General features: G+C 43.9%; 2 protein-coding genes across 2 annotated transcripts in view; both read left to right on the forward strand.

Annotated features, from left to right (window-relative positions):
- LOC120994309 (T-cell surface antigen CD2-like) overlaps positions 1 to 12,930 on the forward strand; it is a 165,447-nt gene that overhangs the window by 89,594 nt on the left and 62,923 nt on the right. The window lies entirely within an intron of this gene.
- The window catches only part of LOC120993147, a 64,621-nt gene that overhangs the window by 44,444 nt on the left and 7,247 nt on the right, over positions 1 to 12,930 (forward strand). Inside the window, exons 2-3 of the mRNA XM_040421713.1 lie at positions 2,773 to 3,102; positions 9,915 to 10,169. Of these exons, the coding sequence (XP_040277647.1) occupies positions 2,773 to 3,102; positions 9,915 to 10,169 (585 nt within the window). The remainder of the gene's footprint in view (positions 1 to 2,772; positions 3,103 to 9,914; positions 10,170 to 12,930) is intronic.

Below are 12,930 nucleotides of genomic sequence, written 5' to 3' on the forward strand. Positions count from 1 at the left end.
CTCTAACGGTTGTTTCAATGACTCCGGCTGCGCTAAGCACCGAGAATGTTCATCCTCTGTCCTCCTGCAGAGAGCAGACAATTCCCTCTCAGCATCCTGTGCATGCGTCAGGCTTTCAGACAACCATTCATTCTCCTTGCGCAGCTCAGTATTACACCTCACAGTACATTCATACTCAGGGCTAGCTTCAGCTGCCTGCTGGACAAGAGTTCTCAATTTAACAATTTCCCCTTTTAAATCTTCCACTTCTCCTTCCAAACTCAGCTTCCGCCTACAAGACTCCTGATATTTATCCGCTATCCACCCAGCAGCAAAAATCAGAGCATACTTGCCTTTCCTTTTGCGCCATTTTTTGGTACCGATCAGGTTTGCTACACAATTCTGGGCCTGCAGCCATGGATCAGTAGATCCCTGCATAGCTTGAAGAATGGCCGCCGTTTCCTTCAACTTTGCAACTTATTTAAAAATGCTTTCCATTCTACAGGAATACAAACACAATGGTTGCTACAAAAAAAAATAAAAGACACTGGTACCGATCTCTAGGAGTTGGCACAAAACTACAAGCACCTCCTTTCTACACTGTAGTACCCGTATTAATTATGCCAAACAATTCTACAAATTCAGTGTAACAGCCACAGATATACAAACATTAAGCAGAATCATCAACTATAGGACGATTTCACCGCTAAACTGCCACTAATGTTCACACAAAGTTATGGCCGGACTGGGAGCAGAGCTTTAGGGGAGGCCGGCATAACGGAGGGTTTGGCTCAGGGAGACCCCGGACGTAGTAAGAGTTCAGGTAGTAAAGAGGGGCGGATTAAGAGGAATCATGGGGGTTAGGGACTGGATAATTTGAGTTTAGGGGTGGGGGTTGAGGGGTTAAAAGAATGAGGCAGGGAGAAGGAAGGTGCCATTTTAGGTAGAAGAAAGAAGAGTCCCACCCCCCACCCTTTCCTTTATGATGGGAAGGAGGGGGGTATGGCAGATTACAGGAATGGTCGGGGGTAAGTGGTTTTGGTCGGTGAGGTGTGGAGATAAGGGGGAAGGTCTTGTCACGGTGGCTGTGGCGGGGGGAGGTCCTTGAAGTTGGTTTATTCACTGGTGAGGATGATAGGAGGGCACCATGGTTGGGGATGGACTCCCAGTGGTGGCGGCATTGAAGAGGGGGGCTATTCAGGTGTGCTTCCGAGCTGGCGGGCAATGGCTGGAGGCAAGATGGCACCCCAGTGGGGTATTTCTGTTATTTGCGGCTTCAAGGACCTCCCCTTGCAAGGAATTGATTATTAGAGTTATGGTCATTTATATGGTTATTTATATTTTATGTTGTTTGTTAATAAAAATGGCTGCTGTGGGGATTTATTCCTGCCTGGTTTTTGTTAAAGGTAAGGGGTATGAGATGCTGGGAGGGGATGGATTGGTAAAAAAAGGTGGGGGGATGGCCTGTGTGTGGGGTGTGTGTGTTTCAAAGGGCAGGTGAGTATGAGTAAGGGGTCGGCCGTCAGGTAGCCAATACCCCTGTCATGATTCCAGTATCAGACTGGTCACTGCGCTATACCATAACCGAACACTCAACCGATATCCGGCACAAAACTTACCAAAACAAAATCAAACTGTACATAGAAAGGTTACCTCTATAACAATCAATATTCCTCCCTGGTTTCTCCAGGCTGGAGGGATGGACTATCTCTGCTGTACTGCATATCATATACTGCTGTATCCTCTCTAGGAATACTATCTCCTGACAGGTGGCCTTTCTGTCTTTGGTTATGGTGGGCAGCTGTTAGCTTAGAGTTTCTCCACCTAATGCAAAGGAGACTAGAGCCTGATAAATGACAGTTACCTTCCTTTGCCAATATTCTCACTCCCTCTCTGGTTTGCCTGGATTGCCTGTAATCTTTTCCTTCTAGAGGCTGCTAGATGGAGCTAACTCTGGAGTCTAGATAACTCTCCACAATGAGGTGTTTCTTCTCCCTCAGACATCACACTCTCCTCCTTCTTCTCTTCTCAGAGAGCGGAGTCAGCCCTGGGAGGGTTGTTAGAACCTCCACCTCCCTCTGCAACTTTATGGGAACTCAGGCACAAGCACATTTTCATGAAACACAAGCACAATATTAAGCAGTTTGTTTCAGTGAGTCACGATGGCACTAATACAGTCCCTGCCCACTGTGGTGTCAATCCAGATTACAGTAGTGGTGGCCTCCACCACTGCACCCACGACACACCAGGCACATAGCTGCCGTGGAAGCAGTAGAAGTGGCTGCTATGGGGCCTAAACACAGGAAGGGGCCTGGGAGGAGAACAAATGGATTTATTTTCAGGGCCCAGGAAGCAGTATGGTGCTCCTAGTCCTAGCACTGGTATTACTCGCCGCTCTCTGGTCTTATTCTCATAGCGCCTGTGCTGCACTAAGTCCTGGAAGCACAAAGCTTCAGGATGGGACATATTGTGAGTATGACTTGACGTTGTGTGATCATGGTGTAGTGCGTGCCTAGACAAGATCTGTGCTTGCTGTCAGTGAATGGAAATAAAGACTGAAAACATGTCCTAACCTAGTCCAGCTCTACAATGTTTTAGAGCAGGTAAAATGTATCAGCCTGGTCTACAAGTGTAGATAAAGTGAAGTAAAAAGTCTGTTATTCTGCTATCTTCCCTCCTGTCCATGCCTGCAGCTGATGGCTATGTTCTGCTCTCTTGGACCTTGCTGCAGACTGTATAATGGGCTGTAATGTATATACTTCTGCCTCTAATATTTGGACCTTTCTCTTCCAGCCCTTGTCCAGGACATATTTGCAGCCAGTGGTGGGAAGATTGTGATCCCCCTGGACACGAGGCTGGAGTACACGAGTGGCATACTATGTAATAGGTTTATATGGACATTCAAGAGACCGAGGCAATTCATCAGACAACTGGCGAGTGTGGATGATTACTGCAATAAACGAGACTGTAATAACGAGGGGAGACCACAATGTTCACTGTCCACCAATGGAAGCCTGCAGCTGCACGATGTGAAGCCGGACGATGCCGGAGAGTACATCATCACCACCTACCATGTAAACAAAGCAAAACTCACAGAGGACACCTTCAACCTCCATGTCCTGGGTGAGTCTTCTCCAGACCAGCAGAATGACTGATCTGCTACAGGGATTCTAAAATATGCTGTTAAACATTGGTTGGTGGGACTGGTGTCCATGTGAATGCTATATCACCTTTCTTAGTCGACCCTGATCCCCCCCTTCCGGAACCATGTCTAACAGAGGTTCACTTTGGGTCGGTGGGAGACTTGGACTGGACTAAATGGATGTTGTCCGATTAGAGGGCAATATCCGTTTAAGGACAGGCGGATTCATTTGGAGGCATTTGCACGTGTCCTGGGAGAGGTGGTGGATTGTGATCAGCAGGCCACATGAGCATGTTTGAGCTCCACCGACCGGCACTCTCAGGAGGTGTCCAAATATGTCCCTTCCAGTTCTGAAATATATTCCTATTGGTTAAGGCATTCGGTGGATTGTACCTGCCTTCTGTAATATTATTGGGCGGCCATGTGCCATGGAGGGCGGGGTTAGCACAGTAAAAGGTCTGAGACGTTAACAGAGACACAGATTTTTCTTGGAAACTAAGCAGACTGTACGAGTCTTCTTTCATCGGTGCTGGTTGCTTACACTTGCAAGTCTCCTTATATCTAAAAGAGCTAATAGTACTTCACAAGGATCAGGATTCGACGGTACCAAGGGACCCAGCCCACTACTACAAGAGCTCCATAGTCTCACAGCTCTTACAGTAAAGAGTCCATAGTCTCACTGCTCTTACAGTAAAGAGTCCATAGTCTCACTGCTCTTACAGTAAAGAGTCCATAGTCTCACTGCTCTTACAGTATAGAGTCCATAGTCTCACTGCTCTTACAGTAAAGAGTCCATAGTCTCACCGCTCTTACAGTAAAGAGTCCATAGTCTCACAGCTCTTACAGTAAAGAGTCCATAGTCTCACTGCTCTTACAGTAAAGAGTCCATAGTCTCACTGCTCTTACAGTATAGAGTCCATAGTCTCACTGCTCTTACAGTATAGAGTCCATAGTCTCACTGCTCTTACCGTAAAGAGTCCATAGTCTCACCGCTCTTACAGTAAAGAGTCCATAGTCTCACTGCTCTTACAGTATAGAATCCATAGTCTCACTGCTCTTACAGTAAAGAGTCCATAGTCTCACTGCTCTTACAGTAAAGAGTCCATAGTCTCACCGCTCTTACAGTAAAGAGTTCATAGTCTCACTGCTCTCACAGTAAAGAGGCCACAGTCTCACTGCTCTTACAGTAAAGAGTCCATAGTCTCACTGCTCTTACAGTAAAGAGTCCATAGTCTCACTGCTCTTACAGTATAGAGTCCATAGTCTCACTGCTCTTACAGTAAAGAGTCCATAGTCTCACTGCTCTTACAGTAAAGAGTCCATAGTCTCACTGCTCTTACAGTAAAGAGTCCATAGTCTCACTGCTCTTACAGTAAAGAGTCCATAGTCTCACTGCTCTTACAGTATAGAGTCCATAGTCTCACTGCTCTTATAGTAAAGAGTCCATAGTCTCACTGCTCTTACAGTAAAGAGTCCATAGTCTCACTGCTCTTACAGTAAAGAGTCCATAGTCTCACTGCTCTTACAGTACAGAGTCCACAGTCTCACTGCTCTTACAGTAAAGAGTCCATAGTCTGACTGCTCTTACAGTATAGAGTCCATAGTCTCACTGCTCTTACAGTAAAGAGTCCATAGTCTCACTGCTCTTACAGTATAGAGTCCATAGTCTCACTGCTCTTACAGTATATAGTCCATAGTCTCACTGCTCTTACAGTAAAGAGTCCATAGTCTCACTGCTCTTACAGTAAAGAGTCCATAGTCTCACTGCTCTTACAGTATAGAGTCCATAGTCTCATTGCTCTTACAGTAAAGAGTCCATAGTCTCACTGCTCTTACAGTAAAGAGTCCATAGTCTCACTGCTCTTACAGTAAAGAGTCCATAGTCTCACTGCTCTTACAGTAAAGAGTCCATAGTCTCACTGCTCTTACAGTATAGAGTCCATAGTCTCACTGCTCTTACAGTAAAGAGTCCATAGTCTCACTGCTCTTACAGTAAAGAGTCCATAGTCTCACTGCTCTTACAGTAAAGAGTCCATAGTCTCACTGCTCTTACAGTAAAGAGCCCATAGTCTCACTGCTCTTACAGTAAAGAGTCCATAGTCTCACTGCTCTTACAGTAAAGAGTCCATAGTCTCACTGCTCTTACAGTATAGAGTCCATAGTCTCACTGCTCTTACAGTAAAGAGTCCATAGTCTCACTGCTCTTACAGTATAGAGTCCATAGTCTCACTGCTCTTACAGTACAGAGTCCATAGTCTCACTGCTCTTACAGTATAGAGTCCATAGTCTCACTGCTCTTACAGTATAGAGTCCACAGTCTCACTGCTCTTACAGTAAAGAGTCCATAGTCTGACTGCTCTTACAGTATAGAGTCCATAGTCTCACTGCTCTTACAGTAAAGAGTCCATAGTCTCACTGCTCTTACAGTATAGAGTCCATAGTCTCACTGCTCTAACAGTATAGAGTCCACAGTCTCGCTGCTCTTACTGTAAAGAGTCCATAGTCTCACTGCTCTTACAGTAAAGAGTCCGTAGTCTCACTGCTCTTACAGTAAAGAGTCCATAGTCTCACTGCTCTTACAGTATAGAGTCCATAGTCTCACTGCTCTTACAGTATAGAGTCCATAGTCTCACTGCTCTTACAGTATAGAGTCCATAGTCTCACTGCTCTTACAGTATAGAGTCCATAGTCTCACTGCTCTTACAGTACAGAGTCCATAGTCTCACTGCTCTTACAGTATAGAGTCCATAGTCTCACTGCTCTTACAGTATAGAGTCCATAGTCTCACTGCTCTTACAGTAAAGAGTCCATAGTCTCACTGCTCTTACAGTATAGAGTCCATAGTCTCACTGCTCTTACAGTAAAGAGTCCATAGTCTCACTGCTCTTACAGTATAGAGTCCATAGTCTCACTGCTCTTACAGTATAGAGTCCATAGTCTCATTGCTCTTATAGTAAAGAGTCCACAGTCTCACTGCTCTTACTGTAAAGAGTCCATAGTCTCACTGCTCTTACAGTAAAGAGTCCGTAGTCTCACTGCTCTTACAGTAAAGAGTCCATAGTCTCACTGCTCTTACAGTATAGAGTCCATAGTCTCACTGCTCTTACAGTATAGAGTCCATAGTCTCACTGCTCTTACAGTATAGAGTCCATAGTCTCACTGCTCTTACAGTAAAGAGTCCATAGTCTCACTGCTCTTACAGTATAGAGTCCATAGTCTCACTGCTCTTACAGTAAAGAGTCCATAGTCTCACTGCTCTTACAGTAAAGAGTCCATAGTCTCACTGCTCTTACAGTATAGAGTCCATAGTCTCACCGCTCTTACAGTATAGAGTCCATAGTCTCACTGCTCTTACAGTAAAGAGTCCATAGTCTCACTGCTCTTACAGTATAGAGTCCATAGTCTCACTGCTCTTACAGTAAAGAGTCCATAGTCTCACTGCTCTTACAGTAAAGAGTCCATAGTCTCACTGCTCTTACAGTATAGAGTCCATAGTCTCACTGCTCTTACAGTATAGAGTCCATAGTCTCACTGCTCTTACAGTAAAGAGTCCATAGTCTCACTGCTCTTACAGTAAAGAGTCCATAGTCTCATTGCTCTTACAGTAAAGAGTCCATAGTCTCACTGCTCTTACAGTAAAGAGTCCATAGTCTCACTGCTCTTACAGTAAAGAGTCCATAGTCTCACTGCTCTTACAGTAAAGAGTCCATAGTCTCACTGCTCTTACAGTATAGAGTCCATAGTCTCACTGCTCTTACAGTAAAGAGTCCATAATCTCACTGCTCTTACAGTAAAGAGTCCATAGTCTCACTGCTCTTACAGTATAGAGTCCATAGTCTCACTGCTCTTACAGTAAAGAGTCCATAGTCTCACTGCTCTTACAGTAAAGTGTCCATAGTCTCAGTGCTCTTACAGTATAGAGTCCATAGTCTCACTGCTCTTATAGTAAAGAATCCTCTTCTATGTTTGTGTACAAACCTTCTTTCCTCCAGATGCAGAGGATGTCCCCTCGTCACAGTCACAGTCCTGGGGATAAATAGATGATGGGATAGATCTCTGTACTGACCCCTGATATATTTATACATAGTTATTAGATCTCCCCTCAGTCGTCTTTCTAAAGTGAATAACCCTAATTTTGATAATCTTTCAGGGTCCTGTAGTTGCTCTATTACAGTTATTACTTTAGTTGCCCTCCTTTGGACCTTCTCCAGCTCTGCTATGTCTGCCTTGTTCACAGGAGCCCAGAACTGTACACAGTCCTCCATGTGTGGTCTGACCAGTGATGTGTAAAGTGGTAGGACTATGTTCTCATCACCGCCATCTATGCCCCTTTTGATGCAACCCATTATCTTATTGGCCTTGGCAGCAGCTGCCTGACACTGGTTTTTGCAGCTTAGTTTGCTGTTCACTAAAATACCTAGGTCCTTTTCCATGTCAGTGTTACCCAGTGTTTTATATTTAGTATGTATGGGTGACTTGCATTATTCCTACCCATGTGCATAACCTTACATTTGTCAGTGTTAAACCTCATCTGCCACTTATCTGCCCAAGAGTCCAATCTATCCAGATCCCTCTGTAGCAGTATACTGTCCTCTGTAGTATATATACAGTATACTGTCCTCTGTAGTATATATACAGTATACTGTCCTCTGTAGTGTATATATACAGTATACTGTCCTCTGTAGTATATATACAGTATACTGTCCTCTGTAGTATATATACAGTATACTGTCCTCTGTAGTATATATACAGTATACTGTCCTCTGTAGTATATATATAGTATACTGTCCTCTGTAGTGTATATATACAGTATACTGTCCTCTGTAGTATATATACAGTATACTGTCCTCTGTAGTATATATACAGTATACTGTCCTCTATAGTATATATACAGTATACTGTCCTCTGTAGTATATATACAGTATACTGTCCTCTGTAGTATATATACAGTATACTGTCCTCTGTAGTATATATACAGTATACTGTCCTCTGTAGTATATATACAGTATACTGTCCTCTGTAGTATATATACAGTATACTGTCCTCTGTAGTGTGTATATATACAGTATACTGTCCTCTGTAGTATATATACAGTATACTGTCCTCTGTAGTGTGTATATATACAGTATACTGTCCTCTGTAGTATATATACAGTATACTGTCCTCTGTAGTATATATACAGTATACTGTCCTCTGTAGTATATATACAGTATACTGTCCTCTGTAGTATATATACAGTATACTGTCCTCTGTAGTATATATACAGTATACTGTCCTCTGTAGTGTGTATATATACAGTATACTGTCCTCTGTAGTGTATATATACAGTATACTGTCCTCTGTAGTGTGTATATATACAGTATACTGTCCTCTTCCGGGTCAATTACTTTACACAGTTTAGTGTCATCTGCAAAAAAAATTATTTTACTGTGCAAGCCTTCTACAAGATCATTAATAAATATATTGAAGAGGATAGGGCCCAATACTGACCCCTGTGTTGTACCACACTAGAGATGGTGACCCCTCCAGTACTGACCCCTGTGGTACTCGCCTAAGTGACAGTGACCCCTCCATCACCCTGTGTTGTACCCCACTAGTGACAGTGACCCCTTCAATACTGACCCCTGAGGTACCCCACTAGTGACAGTGACCCAATCTGAGTGTGTACCGTTAATACCCCCCCTCTGTTTTCTATCACTCAGCCAGTTACTTACCCACATGCAGACGTTTTCTCCCAGTCCGAGCATTCTCATTTTATATACTAACCTTTTATGCGGTACAGTGTCAGATGCTTTGGAGAAGTCCAGATATACGGCATCCATTGATTTGCCGCTGTCAAGTCTAGAACTTACCGCCTCATAGAAAATGATTAAATTAGTTTGCCATGACCGATCCCTCATGAAGCCATGCTGATATGGTGTTATTTGTTTATTTTCATTGAGGTACTCCAAGATAGCATCTCTTAGAAAACCTTCAAACAGTTTACCCACGACAGATGTTACACTTACCGGTCTATAGTTTCAAGGCTCTGTTTTTAGACCCTTTATGAATATTGGCACCACATTTGCTATGCACCAATCCTGTGGAACACTCCCTGTCAGTATAAAGTCCTTCAATATCAGAAATAAGAGTCTGGCTATGGGGTGTATGCCATCTGGTCCCGGCGATTTGTCTATTTTAATCTTTTTAAGACGCTGCTGTACTTCTTCCTGGGTCAGACAGGGCACTTTTAATGGGGAATTTACTTTTATATTCTGCATTTCATCTGAAAGTTTATTTTCCTCAGTGAATACAGTGGAGAAAAAAATATTTTATATCTTTGCTTTCTCCTCATCGCTCTCTGCAACTCTCCCCTCATCACTCTGTAAAGGGCCGACACCTTAAAGAACTGCAGATGAAAATCTTGATGCCACTTGAGGTCGATCTATAAACAGGGGTAGATAGGATGGGGCCATGGAGTTCTGACGGAGGAGGAACTGCAGACAGATCACATTACTGTGGCAGCAACAGGAGCCAAGATTTATAACGTAGCTATCATTATAGATGTACTGATCTGAATATTTAAACCTTTGGGGATATCAAGAGGAAAGGTAAGGAAGGGAACATCTGGATGTACAGAGTTCTCATCTCTGCATGCTTGTGCCACTTATAGTCATTTAGAATAATTTGCCCAGATATGTTCTACCCTCCACAGTCCTTGTATTGTAGGTTGTGTTGCTGCTGAGAGATGCCCCTAAACTTTCCTTCTGTCTTGACCTGATAAACTCCTTGATTTCTCTTTTTGCCACAATAGATGCCGTCTCAAAACCGGTCATCAGTCTCTCATGTGTCTCGGAAGGTCAACTAGTGGTTTTGTGCAGGGCAGACAAAGGGACAAACGTCTCAACCTCAATTATAGCAAATGGAGAATTGTTACTGGAGAAGGCTGCTTCTGAAGGAGAGGGTCAACTCTTCAAAGTGTCATCTTCTGCTCCCTGGAATATCAGCTGCTCCATAACAAACAAGGTCAGCCAGGAAACCATCAATGCTGAGTACTCCATGTGTCCTGGTGAGTACAGTGGCCTTGTGTGACCCTATATACTCAGCAAACACCACCAACTTATTGTTGATTTTGTTTTAGCTAACATGGGGTGGAAATCATCTGAATTATCACATTTCTTACATTGAGGCTGCTCTTGAGATGGTCATCTAGACTTGAATAGAAAGTCTTATTAATGAGGGAGATGTTTGGAGTAACTGGTATCTGTAGTGCTCCATCAGCCATCATTATAACGACCAGTGATGGTCCAATATATTGGTGGATACTGGCTAAACAAGTCGTCTAAAACAACAATTTGACTGTAAGTGATATTATGAAGCCAGTAGTGTCATTTCCCCTCTATATCTAGAATGATCCTATGTGATCTGATGGGGCCATGTAGTGTGGTGTCATGTCTCATGTCTATTCCTAGGAGGATCCTACATAACTTGATAGGGCCATGTCTTACCTCTATTCCTCAAATGATCCTGTGTGATCTGATGAGGCCACATAGTGTCATGTCTCACTTCTATTTCTAGGATGATCCTCTTTGACCTGATGGGGCCATGTGTTGTCATGTCCTACAGATGTAGCATATTTAATATTTAAGTGTGTGTTAACCCTGCTACATCTGTACCTCTATTCCTAGGAGAATCCTATATGGCCTGATGGGGTCACATAGTGTCATGTCTCACTTCTATTTCTAGGATGATCCTATGTGAAATGATGGAACCTCATGGTGTCATGCCTTAGCTTTACATCTGAGATGATCCTATGGTGTCATGTCAACTTCCTTCCTTATTAACAGAGGAGACACATTTGATGATAATCCTTTTCATATACTTCCCCAATACTCTTTCAGAGACTTGTACAAATACAGAAGATGCTTGTTTTTTACTTTGGGTTTCTCCCATGAGTCACATTTTGGGGGAAGCTCCGTTGTCACATGATTGCACCAGCAGATCGACACTGGTATATCAAAAGAGAAGGGGACTGAGCCTGATGCAGGTTGTGTTTGCCGTGCGGAGTTAAAACACTTCACTGTCATGTCTTCTTCTTCTCGCTCCCCTCAGTCCCTTCTGATATAGGTTGTGTTAGCAGAGAAGGGTTATAATTAGGAGATGAGCGAATAGAAGTTGACGAATTGGAATTCGATCTGAATTTCCTCACGCTTCGTGGTAACGAATTGCACTTTTTCCTAAAATGGCTGCTGCACGTGTGAGGACATGGAGCAAGAAACTCTGGGAAGGCGGGATCACCCACAATGCCATGCATGCAGCCAATCAGCAGCCAGCCAGCCCTGTGATGTCACAGCCCTATAAATAGCGGCAGCCATCTTGGATTCTGCCAGTTTCCAGCGTACTTAGTGCAGGGAGAGACGTCAGCAGGCGCTAGGGACAGTGCGAGGAAAGACTTTAAAACTTTTATTTTGCTGTATAGAACTTCAGGGAAAGGACAGGGAGGAATCATTCCACAGCGTTTCTGTAGAACAGGGTTCAGTCGGGAGGTCACAGCCTGGGGAATAGTAACTCCCTTCAAACTGCTATCAGCGATGAGGGGGGCTACATTAATACTTCCCCATATTTTAAAACACATAACAGGGATTTTTACCCTATCCAATCCCGATCAATCTTGATAAATACCAGGAATGGGTAGAGAGAGAATTATGTCTGTTATATGATACCTCTAGAGCACAGGGACATTCTAATATGACCGCAGCAGAAAAAACTGCCCTTCGTGATCTACGGGAAAGGGAGGACATTATCATCAGAGAGGCGGACAAGGGGGGGTCTGTGGTTGTACTGGACAAAGGCTTATATGGATCCCTTGTAACCACTATGTTAGATGATATTGGGGTTTATGTTCACTTGTCCAGTGACCCACTAAGGGTTTTTCAATCAGAAATGAAGAATCTCCTGGAGTTGTGTGGTTGTCTTAGTACAAAAAAATACATTTTTGTGGAACATCCTATAGCCCCTATTTTCCATGCATTACCTAAAGTCCACAAGGATGTATTCCCTCCACCCCTCAGACCCATCGTGGCTGGTATAGGCTTCTCTGAGTGGGTGGACTCCCTGTTACAACCGCTGATGCCACTTATTCTGGGCTTTCTGAAGGATACGAGGGCCGTATTACAAGCCTTCGCTGACTTCGAGTGGAGGATAACAGCGGACATTGCGTCCTTGTACACTAATATTCCCCACAATCTAGCTGTTGTCTCACTGAGGTGGTTTTTTGAACACTATAGTGATTACACCCAGGTACTCAGGGAGTATGTTGTTCAGGTGGTGGACTTCCTCCTCAGGCACAATTATTTTTTGTTTGGTGAGAATTTTTATCTCCAGGTGTCGGGGGTGTCGATGGGGGCCAAGTTCTCTCCCTCCATTGCAAACATCTTCATGGCATGGTGGGAGGGACACTTTCTCCTCATCAACACCTCTCCACTCCTGGACCGCCTGCTCTGGTATGGACGTTACATCGACGACCTGCTGATGGTATGGTCTGGCGGTGTGGCGTCCATACCGGAGCTTATGGAATATTTCAATTCCAAGGTGGACTGCATACAATTTGTTTTCCACACTCATCAAACTGAGATCCAGTTTTTGGATCTGTGCCTAAGGGGGAGGGGGGAGGTCTCCGCCCACAAAGTTAACACGTTTACCCACCGGAAACAACTTGCTGGGAATACTATATTATCGGCCCAGTCACGCCATCCCTCCCACACCATCCACAGTATCCCCAAGGGTGAATTGATACGTGCCCGTCGGAATTGTTCCGATCAGAAGGCTTT

This window comes from Bufo bufo, chromosome 3 (assembly GCF_905171765.1).
Source record: "Bufo bufo chromosome 3, aBufBuf1.1, whole genome shotgun sequence".
In the NCBI taxonomy this organism is placed as follows: domain Eukaryota; kingdom Metazoa; phylum Chordata; class Amphibia; order Anura; family Bufonidae; genus Bufo; species Bufo bufo.